Raw genomic sequence first — 25,899 nt, 5'->3', positions numbered from 1 at the left:
AAAAACAAGTGACAAATGAACAGCCAGCTCCTCCTGGCCTAGGCTTGGGACCTCGTATCATCTGACTCCTGCTCCCTTCCCTCACAGTACATCTCTGATAGACTCAGAAAAGTCTTTTGACCTACATATGTTGGTTTTCACATTTGTTAAACTGGCTTCACACTTTATGCACAGGAGTTTTGTGAAGATTAATTAGCTGCTGTTTGTGGAGTATCATATAAATACTCTGGATTATTGTAATAACCTCACTCATTTCTCATGCAGTATAAGGTGTATGTTCATTTAGAATGCCTTTGTGCAATGCCTGATCCCACACTGACAATAACTGCTGGAAAAGAGTAGGAAATTTTCTCATCAGCTCCCTAATAGTACACACGGACATAATAGAACGAAATTACTCCAGAGATAAATATTCAGATTATAAAGAAGTCTTCTACTGTGATATTCATTAAAATCAAAATGAGGATATCAAATAAATGCAATTAATTGATTTTAAATACTGACCTTCAAATGTATGTGCAAAATCTGACCTAGTCCCTTTGAAAGGAAGAAATTTCAAGCAAAGCTGACTACTTTGTCGTGTTGTGGCATCGGGTGGGGTTACTTGTCACACTTATCTCAGAGTTTGCAATGCCAAGACACACATCGGTGAGTCAAGGGGAGGATGGGAGACCTTGATTTCAGAATTTCCTAGCTTTGGTGGAGTTGGAGTCAGGCTCTCACTGTAATGATAGTTCTAATCATAGTGTATTTAAACTTAATATTGTTTAACTGGAGCAAAGATATTTTTAATAACAGCTTCTGTTTTTTTCTTTTTGGAAGCACTTTAATTATTTAAGCAGAATGCCACCATATCTTTATATTCTCATTAGACTGTAGCATCGATTTGCTGATAAACGTAATCATACTAGATGGAAGGCGCGTTCTCACACCAAAAAATGACTAAGGCCACAAATCCAAATTCTGCAGTCACCCAAACAAGACAGGATTATCTCGGCATTTGCTTTACAAGGGTGAATACTTACGTTTGTTTTATAAGTGTATCCAGAGGCTGCTCACGAGATAAAAATAATGTTGCATCTGTTGATTCTGTACCTGTATTTTAAGAAGGCACGAAAGGTGGATAGGAATCACAGAATCACAGAAACACTAGGTTGGAAAGGACCTTCAAGATCATCAAGTCCAACCATTAGTCCAGCACTACCGTGTCCCCTAGACCATGTCCTGAAGCGCCACATCCACACGTTTCTTGAACACTTCCAGAGATGGCCACTCCACCACCTCCCTGGGCAGCCTGTTCCAATGCCTGACCACCCTCTCGGTGAAGAAATTTTTCCTAATATCCAATCTAAACCTCCCCTGGCACAACTTGAAGCCATTTCCTCTTGTCCTATCACTAGTCACTTGGGAGAAGAGGCCAACACCCTCGTCGCCACCACCCCCTTTCAGGTAGTGGTAGAGAGCGATAAGGTCTCCTCTCAGCCTCCTCTTCTCCAGACTGAACACCCCCAGTTCCCTCAACCGCTCCTCATAAGACTTGTGCTCCAGACCCCTCACCAGCTCCGTTGCCCTTCTCTGGACACGCTCCAGCACCTCAACGTCCTTCTTGTAGTGAGGGGCCCAACACTGAACACAGTATTCAAGGTGCGGCCTCACCAGTGCCGAGTACAGGGGCACAATCACTTCCCTACTCCTGGCCACACTATTGCTGATACAGGCAGGAAGGTTAGTTAAGATGTAGAACCAGCAGTCAGGAGACTGGAGTCCTAGTCCCAGCTCTGCGGCAGACCTGCGATGTGATGGGGAGCAATTCCCTCCCAGTTTCCAGGCCCTGGCATCTTTGCCTGTAAGACGGTGAGTTACACCACCTGCTGCAGAGGGGTTTTGTGAGGCAGAATTAATTGAAGTTTAAGTCCCATTGAATGGCGCTATAAAAGCGCAAAGCATATTATCAATTTCTGTGGTTCCATGTGGTGAGACTAATCAGTCCCAGGTCTTGTGGCAGGGTTTTTTAAAAAAATCCATTAATGTTTTCTTTAAAAACTACACCACCTGTTGCATGTGGGACTGCTCTTTAGGGCTTCTGTCTAGTCCTGTTGAAGGCACAAGAAAGATTTTTTTTTTCTGACTCCAACAGGATTTGATTAAGGTTCTTCTCAATCATCTGAGATGGAGGATAAACATTCTCAGAGGTACGGAACATGCTTTCTGGTTCTAGCCACATTTTTAAGTTGCCTCAGGTGGGTACAGAACCTCAGGTGGGTCAGCACTTGCTTTGGAAAGGGCTTGAGGGGTGCAAGGCCTTACCCTTACCCTTCTCCCTGTCCGTTGACAGTCCCCTGCAGGGGTGTTCTGCCACCTCTCAACTGCATTATGGATTATATGAGCGCTCCCGGTCTGCTTCCCAGAAAGTCAGAGAGGATTGCTCGTGGTGCTGCCGGAGAGCAGTTGAGATAACACAGCTATCTTGGTACTGCAGTGAAGAAGGGGTGCTTAAATTGATTCCCCAGCCTAACTCCTCAGCATGGTGGTAACTCCCGGTAGGAGGAGCAATAACTTTTAAAAAACGCTCTCTAAATCTTAAAACGGGAATTATATTTAAGGTGGCATTTTGGAGACCTTTGCAAGTGTATTGGTCTGTCGATAGAAAGCTCAACTGTATGAGAGAGATAATAGGAAAAAAAGGATAAGTCGAGAGTTATATCTTAATTAATTTTATGTTTATGCATTAAGGTCATCAGGTTTTCTATAGCAATGCCAGAATTTTTAGTGGCAGTCATTCAAAAGTATTTAGGTTTCCCCCAGCGCCCTTAGATGTTGATCTATGAGATGACTGGGCCACGCTCTCTCTGCTTGGCTGGAATCTGAGTTATCTGCTAAACTCATAGCTAACGCCATCCTTGGGAAGGAACAAAGGCCGGCTAAGAAACATGAAAATGAGCTAACTTTTTGAAATTCTGGTTTTTATTTTTTGATGTATGTATGAGTTAAGGCCAAAAACTGGCTAAAGGTTCTCATTTTTAAAAATTAATAAAGCCTTTCTGCAATTCTCCTGTTACCCCTAAATCAGCTTCATTTAGTGCTAAACCTTCCCTCCTTTTTGGTCCCCCCAAGTAATTTTTATTCTAATGCTGCAATAAATATTAATGCCTTTCCCAGACGCAACCACTTAAAATATATATGTATATATAAACGACCTACCAAGTAACTTCATGCAGATGCCCAGTTGCAGCTAAAATTTGGCTGGAGAAACTGAAAGGAGAAAAAGAGAGATGTGGTTCAACTAGAGGAAAGATAAAAATCCTTGTGTGTGCATCTAAATAAAGCTAAATGTAAATCTGGGGTGACGGGAGGGAAAACTGTCTTAGTGCAGCATGTCCAGTGAGCTCCAAAGAAACTTCAGTCGTCTTAGCACAGGCAATGTATAGGAACGCTGCCACAATGCTTAAGTACTAAAACCCAAGGCCACCACTTTCAAAAGTGGGATGAGGAATTACTGATGCCCGATTTGTGATATCTTAAAAATGCACAATTTTCAGCAGCTCCGCTGCTCAGCAGTTCCAGAAAGCCAGGCACCTCTAGGTTGTCTCAAGTGGGACTCCCAAAATTGCTGTTGGTTAAATATCCTGGCTAAATACCCTACAGCTCCGTGCGTTTGCATGCTGAATGGTGTTTCTTGCAAAACAGTCGGTGAGGGATGAAAGTGCTCTGCACCTTGGAGGAGGCAGACAGCTCGGAGAGAAAGGAGACATTTGTTTTCTGTGTACTTTTAATGGACAATACATCTGTTGGTATGAACCGGCACAGATCTAATTGAAATCGAACCTAATTTTCACATACCCTGATGGTTTATATTTGCTGGGGATCTGAACCCCAATTTTCTGGAGACATTTAGCAGAAAATAAGAATTTAGTTCATTGCCATGCAGTACTGCAAAGTTCAGTCATGGATACTGTTAAACACAGGTTTAGAATTGGTACCTTTTTGTATCTGCCTTTTAGGGGTTTGTGTAACATGCGTTACTGCAGCATCTTAGCTCTTCCCGAAGTCAGTTCAGTTGACACAGCGAGTTCTCTTCCAGACACCTTGCTTTGCTCTGATTTTCTTTAGTTTGTGTTGAGCATTTGTTTCTTATCTAGACGAATAGAGATGCAAGGATTTAAAAAATTTTAAAAGGTAACTGGACGTTTTCCCGATTAATTTGATCTTTTTTTTTTTCCTTGAAAGTAACAGCTACTTGTGGCTTTTTGTTTGCAGTTATCCCCAAAACAGTCAGCTAGTCAGCAGCTCATCCTAAGAGTCACTTGCCTTGGTTTCTTTATATAATTTGGTCCCGTTCTTCAGTTTTTCCTTCCATAGGTAGATTTGAGTAACATAAGCTGTTTATGTGTCTGCAAATATTTTTCCGTATCTGTAAGAAGAGGGCAGGATAAAAAGGAATGTTTGTGGGTAACATTTCTGGCTCAAATTCTCCTGTGAATCTTTGAGCGTGCTGGCATGCACAGCGTTTTTCCTTCTGAAAACATTCTTACAGATAAAATCTTGCTTACCGAATCATTCAAATAAGAGGTCACGGGTTTTTGCATGAGGAGTCAATAAGACTTATTTGATAGAATATATTTAGGTAGTGCTGTTCCTGAGTGAAGTTCTGTAGGATTTCTAGCTCGGAATACCGGGAGGTGAGCAGGGCTCTGTTCGCAGACGTTGCCCTCTGACAGCCGAGCACCGACCCATCTCCTGCTCCACCTGAGTACCGACGTGAAGAGAGACCGCCGCAGGACGCTGCGCTGTGCCGAGGAAGAACCAGAGAGCTCTTGAAGTTGTAAATGAGAAGGAACGAGAGAGATAAAAATAACAGTCTGCAAAATGCACACGCAGAGAAAATAAATATCTTAGATTTTTTTTTTTAAATGTTTGTGACAGATTTAAGGAAAAAAGGACCTTTTTAATTTAAAAAGCTCACTGGAAGGATGTACTTTGTTACAGTCATTTTATATGACATTATCTGGGTCTTTTTGTGGGTTCAATTGTCGTGAGGTTTCGAAGGGTTTTGTTTGTTCAAGCAACATATAAATGGATCAGATCCTTCGATATTTCTTTGTACGTTTGGGGGCAGATGGAAGAGAAATACCGTGATGTAAGTGGCGCAAAGCAAGTAGCAATAAGAAGGCAGAGCGGATTTCTGCTTTATTGTCTTGCGTTAGGACTGTTTTGGCGGTTGTTGTTGGTAAACCCTAGGAAATATACATCTTTCTCCTTTAAAGTTCTAATTCAAGGCATGAATGTGTGAGTTCTGAAGGGACTTAGGGACTGCGGTAAAAAATCGTTGTCATAGTAACAGAAAGGGAAATAGGCCTGGCTCACCTGGGACTTTAACTTACTGCAAAAGCGGATTTTTTTTTTTTAAGGAAAGCACTCAGCAAGAGAAATAAATAAATAAATTCTTCTTTGTATTCTAAATCAATTCTTGAACTATTTATTTTTTCTTATAGCCAAGTCTTTTTCTTTCTAAACCTATCTTAAAGTCTCTGTTGTTGTTGATTTTTATTTTAATTGTTGCAGTTAAACCCATTTTGTCCGACAAATGGAAATGAAAAGAATCACAGAAAATATTTTCACTTGCGATAGGGGATGCCAAAAAAATTTCTTGCCTGTTAGGTCCGAATTTTGAAGACACGCTTGTTTTGTTTTTAATCCAACAACTACAATTTTTCATATAGGTTTTCTTTACCTCTGAAATTCAGAAATTTAATCAGATGAATCAGATAACAAAGGGATGAATTGTCTCCTCCCTGGATTTGACACAAAATTTTGTGGGAAAGCTTATAGAAAAATGCTTGCCTAGTATTTCTAAAGTGTAAAATCTATATGCTGTAGTGCATAGTGCTGGGTAAGACAATCAAGCATGCTGAAGATTCAACTTGTGCATATGACAAGCTAAACTCTGCAGAATAACAACACATAAAGATAGGCATATGTGACAGGGCAAAAGTAATTGGCACGAGAGCGTTGTACAGTGGTAATAGGTTTATCTGCTCGGACAGCATGAGCTGTCATGTAGTACTTCAGGTTGTGTTTTTGTTATCCTCTCTCAAAATCTGGGTAAGATGATAATCTGGACTCTTGACGGTTCTGCTTCTCTGCTTCAGTTACTGAAATCTTTAAAAACATGATGAAATCTCATCAGCTGCTTCTGGGAGCTGTGTTTGTTTCTGTGTTTTTTACTACATTCTAAGTAGTTTCAAGGCTTATCTGCTTCAGAGTTGCCCTGTCGTTTTTTGTCGTTTTTACAATAGCATTATCCTTCTATATTGTTTCATGGAAAATCCCTTCAGACAGCCAAAGACTTTGTATGCAAGGGAGAGGTAAAGAAAGAGACTAAAATTGTGTGGTCAAACATGCAGTGAGGAACTGGCATAAATCGGAGTAGATATGTTGGCTCACACCAGCTAACAGCCCAGCTCAGCATGGATTACAGTCACACTGGTAGTACTTTACCTGATTTTTTTTAAACTTCTGTTTGTTACAGTTTGGTTTTGTTTATTTTCTTTCTGTTTTACTAAGTTCTTACAGTCCTGCTTTATTGATATATCATGTAAATCACTACCACGCTTACTTTTTAGAACAGAATATAACAGCATGTGTTTTGTTAAGGTTAATAGAAGTGACATGGTTCTTTATCTTTCCAGATTCTTCTTAAAATTTTTTCTCAAGTGCAATCAGAATTGTTTGAAAACAGCAGGAAACCCAAGAGATATGAGGCGGTTCCAGGTAAGTCTTACAAGGCTCAGCATTAACCTGTCTGCTTTTTTTCTTCTTTTCTTTTTCGTTCTCCTCTCTCCTACATTGTTCATAATAAATATGACGACAGTATATGATAAGCCTTATCAGATACTGTTGAAGTTTTTCTCCATTTGTTGTGTTTAAACCTTTTTTTCCCCCTCCTTTTTTCCTCCCTTTCCACTCTGAATCCCCAAGGGGAAGTGATGTACTGTACCAACCAGCGGTGGATATTTGATTTGACACCCTCGGGCAAAGCACTCGCACATACAGCTGCCCACAGCAGGGATCATGTTTGTGATACTTAGATGCCTCAGAATTTTTCAAAGTAGCTCTGTACGTGGTGCACAAGCAGTCTCCTCATTTCCCTCCACTCCCTATCTCTTTCCATCGCTTTTGCCTTTTAACTCTCTCATGCCCTCCCTTTCAGCTTCTTGCAAAAAAGAAGCCAAAATAGCGATGGTCACTTTAAGATCTCACGCAGAAAAGCAACAGGACCCGGGGGACAATGACCCAGCTGCTTTGCAGCAAAATCTGCCACTGGTTTCATCATAGCTGTCGCTGATGTATTGTGAATACCAGCTAATAAAAACACAGGAGGAGGTGAGGTGTGTCGCTGGTGAGGAGAAAGGCAGACACGCTCTCCCATCTTTCACGCTCTAACCTTTGAAGCAACTATGTTTAATAAGTATTTTACCTGTAACTCAGCCCTCACACGGATGCGAACGGCATGCCCAGGCCTTTTACGTCGTGGGTCCGTGTCAGGCTCCGCGCGGCCCGGGAGGTGGCCCGGCAGAGGAGGCTCTGGGGAAGCGGTGCTAGAGCCAGCTCTGGCGCAGATGGTCTAGCGCAGGGGTACAGGACTGCGGGCCAGACGGTTGGACTGTGCCACTAATTTGCTGGGTGACCTTCGGTGAGCCGCTTTCCTTTCTTTTAGTATATATTCCCACCTCTCCAAACGGGGCTGCTCACCTTGGTAAAACTTTGTGGTCTTGATTCAGGAGAGCTTTTGAGAAAGTGCGTGTACGCTTTGCCGGCCAGAGCCTTTGAAATCTACTGAGGAAAATCGGGACGGTCCTTGTAAATGCTGGTACTGCGTGTTATTATTGTCCCTTCGCTGTGTCACATCCCTGATACACGCAGGATTTCAGCTGACAGAGGGATTTGTGATTTTCTTGTAGACCCACAAGACTTGTAGCGGGAAGGTGACGTCCTTAGGTTTGGCAATTCATGTTTCATTGCTTGGGCAGTTGCATCAGTTTCCTCATCTGTAAACGAAGTTTAAACTCCACAGGAGTTTACAGAGTTGTTTAAAACTTTCCACCAAAACATGTTATTGCAGACAAGTGTTGGTTTTTTTTTTTTTACTTTTACTAGCAACAAAAAATTTACAGGAGGTATAGTTTTATAAAAAAAAAGGCAGCTCAACTTTTAAGAGAGATACTGCAAAATGAAAGCTTCGGAAAGCTTCAAAAATTTTAAAGAAATTAGGCAAAAAATAGAAAAGTTACGAATTTTTTTGTTTTGAGCAGAAATAAATTTAAAGATAAATTCCTGACCAACTTTATTTTTTTCACTAGTAGTTAAAAAAGACTACAGTGACTTCTTCATTCTGTGTTTTTAGAGATGACAAGATATGAGAAAAAAGAGGTGCTCATTGTTAGGAAATTTATACTGATTTTTTTTTTTTTTTAAGTGGCCATTTCCATAAAGAAAAAACACCAATTAGTGTATCATCTGCCAAGAATGTTAAAAAATCCGAGAGTAAAGGAAAACTCAGTTTATAGCATGTAAACTTGTTAGCTCTTAGAGCCAGCTAAAATAGCTGATTGTGGAATGTAATGCAACATAAATACACAGTCTCTTGCTTTGTTTTGTTACGAGTTTGTAAAAGATCTTGCACAAGGGTATCCTGATTAGCACCTGGGGATTCCAGGCACTGCCATATTACAAATCATATCGGTTGTAACAGCCAAACAGCCACGATATAAATTCTGGATCCAAACACACCTGAACACTGAAGAAATTCAGATCTGATTTCAGTCTGATGCTAGCTGCCCCCTCGCTATGGCGAGTGAAATTAAAATCTGAGATTTTCATCAGGTGCTGAACTGCAGGAGGATTTTGGATCTAATTTTTTTGGCAGAAATCTCTCCAGTATCAGCCTTATTCTTCATTTCACCTTTGTCTCTCCACACCCAAAACGGTTATAGAGCCTAAACGGCTTCAAATTTCCAGTGAAACATCGAACAGGGAAACGGAAAGGAGTCTTACAGCAGCCACATGGTTACTGATGGAATGCCTTCATTCCTTCAGCCCATCCACCCGCCATGCCTCTCGTGTATGAGAAAGTATGGCCTTGCTTTTATCTTTGTACCAAAATCAGCAGTTTTTTGGAGAAGAAGATGAGCTGGGATAGACTCTTCAGCTGGGTTTTCTGCCTTGCAGCATGCCAAGCTGGAAAAAAGAGAGCCAAGTGAAACTCTTGGTTCTGTTTTGCAGGGCTTACTTAAACTCCTTTTGCACTTGCAGCCCATGTGAATTTGAGTTTCATGGTGAGATTTAAATTCAAACCCCAAAATTAATCGTGATAAGGCAAAACCACTAGGTTTCTAGCTTACTTTTTGTCAAAACCAAAAATGTTGACAAGACTTTTTTTCAGAGTTACAAAAATGAACCTTTTGAGACAAATTGCAAAATGCTTGAGGTGTTGAGTGAAAGCAGGATCTTCATTCAGGCTTGTTCAAAACTGGTCGCGTCGGTTGATGGGCTTTGTTCTGGGCTGCAGAGGTCAGTATGTATTAAAAAAAGATACAAAAAGTAGTTCAATTGCTAAAATTTTATACATTGGGAGTAAAAAAGCTCTATGTTCCAAAGGAAATTAGCCATGATGAACTGTAAAGACAATAAGCAGAGACAGCTTTCTGCCTGCCTCATTGTTTCTAAGGATAGAAGCATGACTGCCCTGAATGTAACGAGAGTTAAGAGTGTTCTTGAATGCTTCGCTATCTCTGTCTTCTGGATCCTCCTTGGTTTTACTTGATTTTTAGGGATTTTTTTGTGACTTGTTCAGTTTTTTGTTTTTAAATTTGGGCAAACGCTTTTTTGCCTGCTGCTCATTGAGCATGGTCTGTCAGCTACCCTTAAAGTCAGAAGTGGGGAAAAAAAGATAGATTACTTCAAATATTAGTGGTGTGCTTACACACTGTGAACATGTCCGTGTTCATTTTAATTGTTAAGATTTACATCAGGCAAAGCAATTAATGTGCAGAATTGTTTATTAGGTTTGAAAGGACAGTTGTTCATCCTACCAGTACAGGAGCATGTGAGCAGAGTAAAAGCAGGGTCAAAAAGTCCAGTGCAGCAGGGTATTTTATTCATTTTATGATTTAATTCATTATGTTTTATTCTTGGGCCACATTTAAAACATTTATTGTTTTTCCCTAATAAATTATTTGTACAGCTGTTGTTATTAAGGCCCTTCTATTTCAAACATTTCCACACGTTTAACTTTCCTTATGCAGACAGACTTGTGCAGCGATGCTCAGTTGAGTATCTTTTGATTTGTACTTAGTTTTTCTGCAGAACCAAATATATTTGTTTTCAATGGAGTAGTGCTTGTCAGATCTTCAGGAGACATTAAGATACTCTTTTTTTATGGTTATTAAAAAAAACCAAACCAAAAACAAAACAGAAGAGAGAATCTGTGTATCAAAGTTCTCGTTTAAATTGCTACTGAAACCTGGAACTGAAAGGGTCTCATCAAAAAACATTTTTGCTCTTTAATGGAGATTGAATGAAAGCCCAAAACTCAGGCTTTGTTGTTGAGACACAAATATAAATGAGAGACATGGAAATAATGCTGTACAATGCATCTTATTGAGTTCTTCCAGCATGGAAGAATGGTTACTCATGTCTGGAAAAGTGTCAAGTTAATGCTTCTGATTAGAGATGGGTGTGAAGCTACACAGTTTGGGCTTGGTTTGGCTGATAACCAAAGTTCCAGGGCGTTGGGATCCAGTCTTTACGCCTGGCTTCAACCTCACTTCTAGATAGAAGATTTAGATATTTTGTAGTTTAGTTATGATTTATTAAACTAAATTAAACATGAGATTTCACTTACATCACACTCATTTAAAAAAAGGGAGGTAGGGAGAAAAAGGGATGGAAAGGTTACATTAACACTGCATTGTAAATTTAATATACCTCCAGATGCCTGAAGACATTTTTTTTAGTATAATTCTTTAGTTTGGAGAGCAACACCAGCTGCTTTGTGATCTCATTAACTATTTGAAATTTGCTTTGCTATGAAGTAGACCTTCAAAGATACAATGAAAATCTCTTAATTTTCATGTTTAAAAATCTAATACAAAGGTTTTCTACTGTTGAAAAAAATGTTATACCTCGGAAGTTAAAGGATGTGTGATCGTTATTTTAGTGGAGTTTTTTCCCCAGTAGTAACGTAATTTTATTATGAATCAGTCACTACTTCAATGTTTGTCAGTGACTAAAGCACGGAAAGGGAATCTTTGTAGAGCTAATGGATATTTTCATGGTTACTTGATGGCTGCCCAAATACGTATGCAGATCGAGTAGTATGTCCTCATGAATTTAACTGAAACAAATATTGATTATTTATCAATTAAAGTATTTTGGAATAAAAATTGTCAGTGGAAAATTGAAACAAAAAGCATACTCAAATCACCTATTCAAACCATAGTGCTGACTATTTGAGTTCAGCTAACCTGTAAATCTGAGTTTATGTAGGCATTGTCATTACTGTCGTTGCTCTGTTCTCACTGAGTGATTCTCCCAGGAACAGAACAAAAAAAAAAAAAAAAGATGCCCTCCATTTAATGAGGACTTCTCCTAGAGAACTTGATTGAAGCCCAATGATACTTAATGGTAACGACCGGTGTGTAATGGGGGACAATAATTCTGTGGAATTAAGATGAGGCACTTCAGCTAAAATGCTTCAGCTGAGACCTGGTGCTAACGCATTAGACTCCTGTTGATTGGGAATTCTGCTTCATCCAGTAGCATACTGATTAAACAGATCCTACAGTGCCACGGTCGAGAGAATGGTACAAGGCAACACAACATCAATACTAACAATGGTCATCTTTGAACCAACATGCTTTTTTAGAAACAAAAAGAAAGAGGTCAGCAATTGCCCTCTGTTTTCAGCAGAAATCATGACATGGAATGTTTCCTGGCAGGTATCCCCTTCTAGGTGCTCTAGGGAGAAAGAGAAAGGGAAAAATAACAAGGTGTATCCCCGGGGAGATTTCCTTCCTGACCTCAGAGTGGTTAGATCAGTTCATCATCAGGCACGTGAGCAAATCTGGCTGTGTTTGAGAATTCACCCAGCTAGCTTCTAATGTGAAGCACTGAAGGATCTGTGTCATTCGGGAAAAAGAAAAATGGGTAAGAGTGGTGGGATAATACTGTGAGTTAGGAAGGTAGACCGTAAGAAACAAAAAGGGGTAGCAAGAGTAAAACATAACTGGTCTAAATCAAAATCCTTTTCAGACTGATGGTGAAAGAATGTGCCAGAGACCCTCATGGTCAGATTTGGGTATGGATAGAAATCGCTGAACTGTTGTTAGAGAGATGAATACTACACAGACTAATGTCGTTATGCGAGACTAATTTCCCAGATCTAGATTGAGAAACAAATGCAACTAGTATCAGCAGAGTCTAGAGCTACTACTACTATAGCTACTACTACTATTTCTTCATCAGATATTGACTGACCCAACTAAAGGTGATGTTATTTTAGATTCTATATGAGTAAGGGAAGGACTGACTGCAACTGCAAAAGAAAAAACACTCAAGGAGCTTGATGTGCTTAGATCTGAAGACCAAATAGCCCTTGTGACAGTGAGTTGCTAAGAGCTGTGTATCGTCACTTAAAAACAAACCACAGATGAGATTCTGCTGTGTCTCAGGTAAGCTTTGCCTGTAGAAAGAAGGATGCGTTTGTACCATTGTACCCCACTGACTTCTTGTTTGGAATACAATATACTGGTGCAAGAGAATGAAAATGAAATTGGAACAGGTGCAGGAATGGGTCATTAAGGTGACTGAGGAGTGGACAAGAGCTTGGCTCAAATACTTTAGTGACATGCACTGAGAAGGGACGTAACTGCTGTCTAAAGATATCCTAAAGTAGATCAGAATGGAAAATAGTAATTTTAAAGCTAGTATTAATTCCAAACTAACTAGGAATAAATTTAGGCTGTAAGCCATAAATTCCCTAACCATCAGGACAAAAAGTAGGCTTTACAAAAAAAAAGCCAAAGTACCAAAGGCAAAAGCTTGAGATGGTTGAAGACAATTTTATACAAGTAGCTACGTGGTTCGGTTGTCTGTAATAGCAGGAGACTAGATGTCAGCGACCCGGGAGTCATCTCCTACCCCTGTGCCCCTACAGTCTTAGAGGGCCCCATTCCTGAAATGAAGGCCATGTGCAGAGTTGTTTTCTGTCAGCCTAGAGTTTGCAGCAGTCTCAGGGAGGATTTCCCAAAGAATTCAATGGAAGTTTTGAGCAGAGAGAGGCTGCTGGCGTATTTCACATTGTTTATCTTATTCCTAATCCAACTATGAAGCAAACACATTATATTCTAACATCTACTCCTGTATTACTCCCTCAACCAAAACGCCTGTTGACATCAATGGGAGCCCTGTCCAAGTGAAGACAGCAGGATGAGGCCTGTCATCTTTTCTTCCACCCAGCTGGAAAATAATAATAATGATGATAATTTTTAAAATCCTTATAGTAGTTATTCTTTTTAAAAGTTAAAATAACATGGTGCTGTGACTAGAGCATTATGAGGGAAAGTGCATCAGGAATGTAATATTGTTTCCAGATGTACGATGTCATAAAGAATTTTTTCCACACTTGGAATGGTAACAGGAATTTTTCGAGAGAGATCATTTACACAGTGATGAGATATGTTACATGTAAGTAAATGCCTGTATGCCTGGAATGTTTGTACCATATGTCTAAATAGGTGTCTATGAGTGATGCAGCTTTTATATCTATGGTGATGTGTATTTACTTGCATATATGTGATTTAAAGAGGAGCATACTTTAGAATATAGGAATACTGCTATAATGTATAGATGGGGGAGGAAAAATTGTAGTACCAAGGTAAAGGTTTGTAAAGAAATACAATGCTTCAAACCGTGCAGGGAAGTGAGAGAGGGCCAGCGCAGCTCCGAGAACCCGAGTTTAAGGTGCTAAAGACAGTTTGTCTGAACGTCATGGTAGGTGAACCCTCGTTGTGGTTTTTGAGCAGGGATTGCATTACAGAAATCCACCTGGGAAACAAAAATAATGTGGAGATACAGCACGTGCATGTCTTCAGTACTGCTGGGGAATCATTGGTTTATGTCTGTGGCTTCATAGCTAATAACAAAGACCCTTGCAGATTTGCAGAGAGAATCTTAAGTGCCAAAAACACCACTCGGAAGCCTGTAATTCTCTTGCTGTTCCTAGAGATGGAACCTACATTTGGATGGATGAAGGAATAACACGTTGCCCTGTGTATTTCTTGATTGGTTGTCCTTTGAAACTGCAACAGAGGTGATGGGTTGATCCAAGCTGTTGGGTGGCACAAAATCTTTAGTCTTTCTGCTGTCTGTGACAAATTCGGCCCCCAGCTACAACTACCTGACATATTTTGATGTTCTCAGATCATTCCCTGAGGATTACATTTTGCATTAACTACTGATTTTAGGTAAAAGACCATCAACTGAGTAGGCATAGAAGCCAAACTATCCTAGTGGTGCCATCGGATCAGGAAAAGAAAAACGCACCAAACCCATTTGCCAGTAATTTGCCAGTGCTGTGGACAAATCTGAGAATTTAAATCTCCAGGGAAGTTTGCACATAACCTTTCATCGGCACTAAATACAGGTTTTAAAAAAAAAAAAAATAAAAAGGCCTAGAATGTTTTACAGTGTTAGGAGAACAAGTGTTATTGATAAATACGTGTTCAGAAGGGTATTGGCAAAAATGCATAGAAATGGTTAACAAGGTAATGGTAAGAAACGTTGACCTTGATTTGTTTAGCTAAGATGTAAAGATTTTTGAAGGTCAAAGGTGTTCTTGTGTAGTGTTTTGGAGTCTAACTGTGTCTGACCCTCTAACATTAAGCTGCTGTGGCCTGCAGTTTTGAAGAGTGAAGCAAACCAGGGGGAAAGAGAGAAGGGGGAGAGAACAGGAAATGGAGTGAGGTGTTTCAGGAAGTTGTCAGGAGTTGACTGATTGATTCCAGATGGAAAGGGTCACCCTTCATGACCCAGGAAATACTCACTGGGGGAAAGCAGTTGGCTTGTGAAAGGGAAGGGCCTGGGAGTTAGAGACCATAGTGGAATGCACATTCCTCTTCCTTTTATCCATAAAACATTGTTTTTTAACCTTCAGCATAAAACAATTGGATTGCCATCTTCATCAGGCAAGAGGGAATGACCGGAGCAAAACGAAGAAGTTCAGTAATTTTTGTGTCCGTAATCTTCCATGTTCTTACTCCTCCAACATTGATAATGAGTTGGCTGGCAGCGTTGTTGCAAAGACGACAAAGGTCTCTGCTGAATTTCAACAGTTCCCTAGAGATTGCTACAAATAAGGTCCAAAACTTTGAGAAGGTTCTGGTCCAGATCTGAACTCTGCATTTTGTCCTGTCCCTGACAATGCTGTATTTATTTACCCTAGGTCCCAGCCTGTGAAATGCCAAGTGGCTTTGACCCTCCTATGATGAATGGGAGAGGTGAATAAAAATGGAACTGTTCGTGGAGAGAGGTCTAAAAGTGCATCTTCCATTCCCGCTGGCTTAGGGAATAGAGGATGCTCAGCACTTACCTTCTAACAGAGGACCGTTTCTTGCGATTACTCATGCTACAGGGATCTCTACAACTCTTACTGAAACGTGGCTCTTACTGTGCACAACGTTTACACCCAAATGGCTGTTCAAACAGGGAATGTGTGTATACTTGAAGTCTGCATATATTATAAAAATCTCATGCTGAGAGCATGTGGGTGGGTGTTTATCACATATGTACCTTGTGTATGTGAGTTCAGATATGTATATAGTGTAACTGTATATATATGATACACTTTTTATTTACATTTGGTTACAATTTAAACACTTGTCGTAAATATTTCAGACACTGGAATAATTCAGGCCTATTCCCTCGTTGCCGTAGTGTGCTCTGTGCTGGCCAGTGGGAGATTAAAATTTATTTCCATTGTTTAACGGAAAATAATGAAGTGCATCTGAGTGGGTTCAGCTATGTCATGCGGGAAACGTTCACTTTGGATAGGAGTTTCACTCCACCCAAATGTGCAATGATGAAATCAGTTGGCACAGAAAAGCAACACATTTTGTGACAAGAATGCTTGAGAAGTATAAGAGCACAGTATGACAAGAGCCTTTTGGAATGAATTAAACTCTTCTCAAGAAAGAAAGTATTCTTTAAGCTAGCATAACCTTGTAGGAGGGCAAGGTTTCTCCTGCTATATGCTCAATATAGTTTTATCAACAATTAGAGCTTGACATTCTGCTACCGAGGCTGTGACAGCTGTATCTGTGAAAATTCATGAACGCATCCAGGGTCAGATTCTCAGTAGCTGTGAATTACTGTAGCTGTGTGGCAGCTGAATGGAGTTAGGCTGATTTACACCAACTAATGGTTAAAACCTGAAAGTTTCACTAAGGTGCATCTTCTTTCAGTAGTTACAATGCAGTTTGTTTGTTTTTTCCTAAAAGTTTGTGGTGTAAAGGCAGATATATTTCTGGATTTATAGGACTTACGGCTTTGGATATTGTATTGTGAAGGGAAGACTAAGTGGGATTAATTAACATATACAGCTACTTCCTCTAAGAATTCATATGCTATTGGAGCCCAGCAACACAAGCCATGGGGGCTAAGGTTTAAAAACTGCTGCTTGATTTGGGGTCCTCAGGCTCAGATGGTTTTCAAGAGGCACTAAGCACGCATATGTCAAAAACCAGACGTGATATTAGGTACTGTTTTCACATAGTAGGAGTTTCCATTTTGCTCAGTCATTGGAGACCTGTATTTTCGAGCAGATGCAGATACATTTGCATGTGTGCGCAGTACAGCAGATGGCTCTGAATCTGCATGTATGTATCGGAGGGCAAATTGCTCTGCAGCCTGCCCTCCTGGTTGGTGTATATAGACCTCTTTGCCATCAGCTCTGCTGCAGCACATCATAGGAAACTAAATTTAGGGCCATCTGCGGTAGCTGGTTCATTATACAGTAAGGACTTTATACAGCCCTTAGGATGCTATGTTAAATGGAATTAATGCATGGAATGAAGGCTGAAAAGATTTTCTTCCCTTCTTGCTAGGGAGTAAACTCTGCAGGACATGATGCCGTTTTACGAACAGAACAGGTTTTTAACTAAACTGAATAATTAATACTGAACAAGGTGAATTTCAAAGTAAATTGTCTACCTGCCTCCTTTTTCTTCCTTTCTAAATATCTAGGTTGTGCTATCAACAACAGTGAACGTTGATGGGCACGTACTGGCAGTGTCTGACAACATGTTTGTTCACAACAACTCCAAGCATGGACGGAGAGCAAGGAGGCTCGACCCCTCAGAAGGTAGGATGTTTGTATGAAGAACAGTACGCAAATGAATGCGAAAGCGTGTTACCCATTCTTCAATTTCTGTTTGTTTTCTGGAGGGAGGGAGAGCTAAGGGGGAACTGCAGAACCTCGGGGGGTTTAGAGAAGGAAGAGGCAGGAAAAGGGTGTCTACTGCATGCAAAATCTGATCCTCTTCACATCTAAGAGACTGGCTTCTTTTCTTCAATTTATTAATTAGTTTGTACTGCAAAGATGAAAAACACAGAAACACTAAGTATTATCTAAATTTCAGACTTCTTGTTCAGCTGGGGTAGATTTGATTTCAGGCAAATTAGGCAACATGACATCTTAGTTAAACAGAACTGTTACAGCACAAGATGTGTATGAAAAAGTGTCACTAGTTCCCTTAAACAAACTACGCGCAAAGCATAACAATGCACAGAAGGCAACTGACACTAATTGATTTTAGTTTGTTTGGCTAAGCGAGACTCATGGCTGGCTACAGGATGGCTTTTGGACTATATTAAAGCAATTACAAATACTTGTATCTGTTAAGCTTCAAAACGGTTGGCCCCTCCTCTCCCTCTACCCATACATTCATTACCAACACATTCCACCTCTCTCAAGCAGACAGTGCTCAAAATTACTAGAAAATGCTATCTGTGTCTACTTTTCCCTCCCCTGCAGCTAGTGAAAGTGAGAAGAGCTAGTGATGTTAGTAGAAAAGACAAGCAAGGATATTATTTCATTATAATGTTTTGCTGCCCCACTTCTTAACTGTGCCCTATATCAACCTAAAAGAAGAATTAATGAACTGGAAGAAAATGATTGAATCAGTAAAGAATTCAGAGTGGTGTTAATTCTCCCCCAGCGGGCAGTGAAATGGTAGAAGGAAAATCCCAGGATTCCTAGCCTAGGAAGCCATCCAGTTTTTCCTTGACTGATTGGATGTGATTGACTGGCTGTTCAAAGGAGTCTCATGTTTTTGGAGCACTGCCAAAGTTCCCCTCCACCTCTGACCCTGTCAACATTGGGAATGGAGTGATGGATTGACTTTGGTTATGGCCTGGAAACCATATTGGGTTCCTGATGGGATGTATAGTCCAGAGGCCTTGAACATATGGAAGAGAGAAGGAGGAAAAAAAAAAAAAATCTACTCTCTAAAATCAAGAAAATTATTAGAAATTGTCTCCTGATACGAATTGGAGGAAACATTTGATATTCCCGTACCTTTTTTACCCATTGATAAACTTAATAAATCTTAATCTACCTCTCTTTCCACAGGGTTTAGCTTTTGTGTGATCATATGCTAATGAGTAGCGGGTTTTTTTAAACAGCCTCTGCACAATCATTTAAGCGTTTCATTTTTACACCCACTACAGTTGGCCTATTAGGCTTTAATGACACAATGTTAAGTGCCAGTAATGAATAGGCAAGTAATTAACACTAGCAAGGCAGAAAACATGCTTTTATTTATTTATTCCTTTACTTATTTATTTATTTATTTATTTATTTGGCTTCATGGAATGGTAAAGCAGCCTTCATGGGTCACTGGCTGGAGGGGACTAGTCCTAGGTCTTTGTCAGCACTAGGGAATTCATGCCAGCTGTGCAGAAACTCCCAGGAGTGGACGGGTGAAGCTGCTGTAAGCTACAGTTTGCATCAGTACGACTTAGGACAGCCTAAAGTGCATAGAAGTTGCTTGCACCCATCTGCTGCAAGGGTTTACACCCAATATTGCAAACAGTCTCAAAGCTGTGCAGGAAAAAGAAAAAAGCCATAACCTGATACTCTAACGTCCTTTTTGGTTTGTTTAGCCACACCGTGCATCAAAGCCATCAGCCCAAGTGAAGGCTGGACTACAGGGGGAGCGATGGTGATCATTATTGGAGACAACTTCTTTGATGGGCTGCAAGTTGTATTTGGAACCATGCTTGTATGGAGTGAGGTAGGTAGCGGTGCCTCCCTATTGCTGAACTGAAGAAACACTCCTTTTCTGAGGAAAGTGGAGGGGGGAACAGTGTTAATTCCTATTTCAACAGTGGTACAAAAATGGTGTGTGTAAGGCTGGCCATATAAATGTGTGTGAAGGGAATTCATGGACCATATTTTCTCTGTGGAACAACTTGCTAATGTGATATTATTGAGGCCAACTGCTCCATAATATCCAGGATGGAATTGAAAATTCTAGGTGTCTGGAGGCAGGAAAAAGTAAAGAAATAAAGAAAGGTTTAGAGTTTGGGAAGCAGGAAGAATTCCCTTTGGGTCCAGAAATAAGCCAGCAATTAACCAACGGGTATAAGCAGTACAATTTTCCTGATGACAATTTAACCTAAAACGTGTCTTCCTCTCCTGCAGGCAAGATGCTAGACCAGATGTATCGCTTGCCTGATCTATAGTGCCTCCTATGCAGGAATAAGCAATGCATTTACTCGTAAAGCATATTTGGAGGGTGAAAAATGAAAGTGGGGAGAACAACACAGACATGTCAAAATCGTGTCTCTCCTTTTGTTATTTCCTAGCTTATCACGCCTCATGCCATTCGAGTTCAGACACCTCCACGTCACATTCCCGGAGTGGTTGAAGTGACATTATCATACAAATCCAAACAGTTTTGCAAAGGCGCACCAGGCAGGTTTATTTACACAGGTAGGTGACTGCAATTTATGCTGGAGGAGCTCGAGCTCAGAGCCTCTTTGGTTTGGTAATCAGTATTGACAACTCTCTGCTTGCTTGCTCGCTTTATTTATTTAGCGGTTTGAAGGCCACTCTGGTAGTTGTGACACTTGGAAATGTAAGGAGATAGCTTCGTTGTTGTGCAGAGGGGTTAAGGCACTGTTACTACACATGTTAATATTTTTTCCAGATTAGAGCTCATGCTAGTATGATATGGGTCTGCCTATAGATACATTGAGTGTACAGGAACATGATAGCATTGTTCTACATACTGGAAGATGTTTTATTTATAACAGTATTTATTTTACATTTCCCTCTCATTGGGGGTAACCTTTCATTTTCAAGATAATCCCAGAGGATAAGAGAGCATCTTGTATCGAGAAAAGCCAATGAGCTGAGTGGAAAACAGATCTGTTAGGGGTTTTTTAATTCTTAAATGGATTATCAACTTACTTAGGGCCCTGTATTCACCTCTGCTAGCAGGAGAACATTATTGATAGATCTGAAAGAGAAAATCAGCTGGGACCAGCTGACCATCTCATTGAACTGTCGGTATCAGTGGTAACAGTGACAGCATACAATGTATACACTGAAGTTTCTGAAGCATATTAAGCATGTCTGGAGAATAATGGTGTGCCAAGTTCTAAAGGGTGGGTTTATATTTAAGTTGAATGACTTGCTCCCTCCAAATCATATTCAGATTTCTCAAAATGGAAGGGTTCATTTAAATTTTTAAGCCTCTTACTACCAACAATCCTCATTAAATAAACTTTGTGTATTATACTTGTCAAAATTTAAATTGTAATTTAACTCAAAAATAATAATGAAGGTCCAAGAAATTTTTTATTAAAAACTTTAAAATAAAAACTTAACCACCTGTAGGGCTAATTAGTTAGAATTTTTCCTGAAGTGGAAAAATTTGAGTGAACATCTGACACTGTAGGACTTTAGAAAGAACAGTGAAGATCCTGTTACTGTCTTAAGCAATTTTATGTACCCTTTACTAGTACACATGCTAAATTAGTATTTATTTATGTATGTGGAAAGGTATTTATTCATACAACTGCCACACCTAGAAGCCTGCGGCAAGAATTAAGTCTTCAATTATATTAGGTACTCTAATGAAATATAATCTTAACTGACCAAGGATTATTTTTGTTATGGTAGAGGTCTGATCCACAGTTAATTGAAGATACTGAAATGATATCCATTGACTGAAACTAAATCAAGCTCAAAGAGCGTAGGACTTTTTTTGGATTTTGCACCAAAATAACTGCGGTGCAGTCCTAAGTAGTTCTGGGATTATTCGTGGGCTTGTGAGATCAGGATCTGGCCAAAAGCTTTTGAAATACATTTTCTTCTAAGGCAGTGCATTCCTTCACTGGTCTCGGGGACGAGACGACTGCTGTCTGATGCCTGAACAGGTTAAACCTATCTCCTTTTCCTGAGACATAATTGGCAAAGCCATCAAACGGGTTAAATGTTTCAGGCTGCGTGCAAATACAGTCACCTTTCCAAAGAGAGGGGACAGGCTGACGTACCGGAGCCTGGCGCTCCTCAAGCACTGAACAGTGTCACCGAGTCGTGTGCAGTCCCGGGCTTGTAGGGGCTGCAGGAGGCCTGATGGCGTTTACCTTCAGAGGGACTGTTAATTCTTTAGTTATTATTGCAGATTTAAATGCAAAGTTCTTCTGTGCCATTTTCTGCTTCTTGAGGCCTTGTGCTCTCGGTGTCTTCCACACAAGCGTTACTGAGGGCCACCATCGGTGTGCTGTTGGTACCTGTGCTGAGAGAGGTGTAGGGACGGAGTGGTACAGAGATGTTTGATAGAATTGTGCATTCCTCCATGAAGAAAAGTTGTCTTCTTATTGTAAAGCTGTTTTAAGTGCAAGACTTACTTGTACCATCTAGGGGGGACTTGAGTCAGACTGCAGTGCAGTTCTTTGACATATTAATTAGAGTGCTTCCACAAAAAAGGACATGAAGATGTACATAGGAGCCAGCAGAAGAGAAGAAAGTTAAATATACTATCCCTGTTTTACTGCTGTTGTTGGCATTGGGATATCTGTTAGCATTCTCTGAGGAGTGAGTGGGTGCTTACTGCCATATGTTACAAAACAGCGTTTCACAGAAGATGCCGAGCTGTTAGAGCAAGGGTGGAACAGACAACTTTTCAATCTGTCTGTTCAAGAACCTGCAGTTCTCCCCCCATGGCAGGCAAAATGATAAACAGAGCTATTAGGTAGAGGCTCACCTGTGTAATCAATTCCCCCAGGTTGTTGCTGCTAATAGCAGTAAAAACAACTTCTAAGCTATGAAAATAACATGGTGGCATTTTTTTTTCTTTCTGTGGCTGCGCTATCAGAAAACTGCTGTGATCCTGCTGTGACCAAATGCATTGATTTTTAACCTAGGCAAGCCATATTCAGGCAGTCAAGGTCCATCTGCCTGTAAGCCTTCTTCAGAGCTTCCACAATAACTTTTGAACTTCTTGACCGATTTCTATCAGATTTTTTTCAGAAAGGTAGAAGCATCAAAGATGCACAGTTCCAGCATGTTTCTGTGAAAATGTAAGAGAGATCTGAATTAATCCTCCACTGAAAGAAAGGGTGAAGAGCTCAACCATGTTATTAGACAGCAGAGAAGCTGCCAGAAAACAGCCTCAGGAAACCAGGTTGTTTAAATGCCGCTCCCACAGCGTGCATGTGTGTATCCGTAGCACTCTGTAAAATATACTCAGTATAAGCACAGAAGTACAGCTATTTGTTGGGCGGAGGGTAGCAGACAAATATCATATAAAATACTTCAGAGGAAAGTGCAGTAGATTATAGTTTTTGGTAAGGTAGTCCTGTGCATCATAATGAGAACTTGGGGATTTTTTTGGGTGATAATTGAAGTTTATTATTTTTGTGATACTTTTAGTACTTTATATTGCACTATATTCCTCCGAGCCATCACAAAGCTTATAGATAACATTATTGGTGAATGCAGTAGGCTTGGAGACACAAATAAGACCACTTCCCTCTTGATTTGTAGTTGCCTCTATAAATCAGAATTTCTGCTCTGAATACCTTCTCTTTACATTCAGCTTGCACTTGGCAAAAACCTAAGAAATGCAGCGACTTTAACATCAAGCCCAGGAGACTGAAAAGTGTGAAATCCTGCAAACTAAAAGCATGGGAAGATGTAGTTCTGTCAGAACTAGTAACAGCAGCAACAACTAGCAGCCTTGCTACTATCAGGGTCATGTTGTATTAAGTCCTTCGTAATTATTAAGTGCCGAGATGTAACCTCAGATGAAAAGCACGAAGGGTGCAGTCGTATGAAAAATACTGAGTAGCCAGCTATAGGTACTTCACAGGTATAACATGAATGATTATTCATATAAAACCAGACCTCAGAGGATTCATCAGGGACTCACCGCGTCAGACATGAGCAACCAGTTATGGCAAGACGTGGGCTTCCATTTTATATGAGAGGCGTTGCCACAGAAGGACGAAGAAAGATTAACCACTTGCCTGCGGTTATACAGGAAAGCTGAAGATAGAAAGGGAAATAGATCTCGTGGGTTCTAGTCATATCCTTTAATCACCAGAACACCAATACTCTTCTAAAACATGGAAACACGAAACCCAATGATCTTACTATTGTGTGTATCTGCCTATGCCCTCAATATTTAATATACAATCAAATATTAATGTTTGACCTGATTATACTTGAGCTTTTTTCTTTGTTTTTTGGAGAGTCACAGTAAGACAGGTTGTTTGAAGAGGAAAACGATAAACTGTTGAAAAGATGAATATAAAAATTAGATATAAATTTCAAGGGTAAATCTAAATGCCACAGTGGAGCTGTTACGGGAGCTCATATGCATCCTGTAATGTGTATTTATAATAGGCTCCTTGCAAAGTGTGCTGTGCTAGCATTGCTGTAGTTACGGTTCTGTCAGCGTTTCCGCTCTTAAGTGCTATCATTCAGGGTGCTGCAACTCAGCCATCAAATCCTCTCATCGCCGAAATGTGATGCATGGACTTTTCCATAAGGTTCCCAGATGGAAAACTTTCATAAGAGTGAAGGCAACAGGATTCCATGGGCATCTACCCGTGTGCTAGAGAGCGTAGCAAAAATCTAGAGAAATGGCTTGTTATATGTTAATGGCAGTTGCCGAACTAACTTACATACTTTAGTGGTTGAGTATATACTTAAAGAGAGGTAAAAAGTCTATTTTTAAATCACTGCAACTAAACATTTAGTGCCCATGTGTACCTTAATCTGGTGAGAATACAGGTTACACACACATCTTCTGAATTCCTTTTCTTTCATCAGCTTTTCTTAGAATAAGATGACTTTTGTTCTCTGCCGCTAATCTAGCAATAGCCTCATATTCTGCCTTTAATACCACACAAATTCAAATTCTCTGCCGCTCTAAGTAGTTCCACTATAGTTCCCTTGACTTCAATAACGCTTACACCAGTTTACACCATCTGAGGATATGTCTCGTAGGCTTTCATATCTTGAGGTTGATCACAGCTCTGCATTTACTTTGTCATAGAGATGCTAACCTGAAAATGTGTATATCAGGGAGATTTTGAACATAATTTTCCTTGCCGAGCAGAAATCCTCTGGGGCTTCAGTTGTCAGAGCAATGCAATATAAAATAATCTGGAGGATATGTTGGGCTCTGGGTTGCACTGTGTCAGTCGCTATGCCAGGTACCAAGGATAGGAGGGTACTGATTTGCTAAAGCTTGTAAGCAGATTTGAGAAGGTCTTGTTATCCGCTTGTGGGAAACAACGCTTACAAGGATGCAGTGAGCTCTACAAATTGGAAGAGCGAGTTCACTTGGCCAGAACACAACTGATGTGACAGAAAGCATTTGCGCAGAACAGCTCCTACCACTGCTTTAGCCTACGAAAGGCACCTGCAGTAGGAGGCAAGGTTGTGTTGGGAGTAGCCTGTTTGGAACAAGCTGTTACCAACACAGCAAATAAAACACAGGACCGCTGGCAGAGCACTTCTATCGGCATCCTCCCAACTCAAGACCACAATGTACCCCTCAGAGTAGGCTGACCAGTATCTATGTACCTCCCAAGCCCAGGATTAGCATGATTATAGCAAGCGAGCTTCTGTAGCCAGCAGCAGGGAAATGTTTTATTCTGTACGGTGAATATCAAGCATCTCTTTACTGTTGGCTTGAGTGAGGGTAGCCGCTAGTGCAAACTTGGAATTCAAGTCTTTAAGGCCACTGGTACCACCTTCTCTATGTTAACATCTTCAAGAAGGTTAGGCATCACACTGCAAATACTACACTCCCTCTGGCTCAGTTTTCTGGGTTCAGGATATATCAAGAGGTATAAATACTTTGTTTTTTCCTCATTCATACTTTGCAAACAGAGGAGTTGCTGCCCTTTGGTCTGCTTCGTGGTGTAAAGCAAAGATGAGCTGCAGAGCTTTGCTAAGGTCCTTGAATGTGTCCCTTTTTTGATTGGCGGAGAGGCAGAGTGCGCATCTCCCAAGGCATACACTGGCAATACCAGAATGAGCTGTCACTCATGGTAAATTGTGCAGATCTTCATAGCATCATCTTCCTTCAAGAGCCTTATGTGCTTTGATGTGTGGTGAAATAATTAATACTTTAAATGTCAGCACTGTTATCATTGGGTATCTGAGTTAGTCCCCATTGAGATGAATGGGACTGAGCTGTTGTTTCAGGTTTTGCAAATGCAGACAGATGTCATGGCATCAGTTGCTCAAGTGTGAGAATTTTTTTTCCTCCTATTCCAGTGAGTCATAATAGCTGGAGACTTGTATTTAAAATG

General features: G+C 40.4%; 1 protein-coding gene across 1 annotated transcript in view; it reads left to right on the top strand.

Moving 5' to 3' along the window:
- EBF2 (early B-cell factor 2) overlaps nucleotides 1–25,899 on the top strand; it is a gene marked incomplete at its 5' end in the record, with an annotated part of 140,776 nt that overhangs the window by 97,260 nt on the left and 17,617 nt on the right. The window contains 4 exons of the mRNA XM_010284777.1: nucleotides 6,690–6,771; nucleotides 17,302–17,419; nucleotides 19,222–19,352; nucleotides 19,927–20,053. Of these exons, the coding sequence (XP_010283079.1) occupies nucleotides 6,690–6,771; nucleotides 17,302–17,419; nucleotides 19,222–19,352; nucleotides 19,927–20,053 (458 nt within the window). The remainder of the gene's footprint in view (nucleotides 1–6,689; nucleotides 6,772–17,301; nucleotides 17,420–19,221; nucleotides 19,353–19,926; nucleotides 20,054–25,899) is intronic.

This window comes from Phaethon lepturus, unplaced genomic scaffold (genome assembly GCF_000687285.1).
Source record: "Phaethon lepturus isolate BGI_N335 unplaced genomic scaffold, ASM68728v1 scaffold51913, whole genome shotgun sequence".
Lineage (NCBI taxonomy): Eukaryota > Metazoa > Chordata > Aves > Phaethontiformes > Phaethontidae > Phaethon > Phaethon lepturus.
Note: the sequence above shows the minus strand (reverse complement) of the source record. Positions and strands in the feature narration are given on the sequence as shown.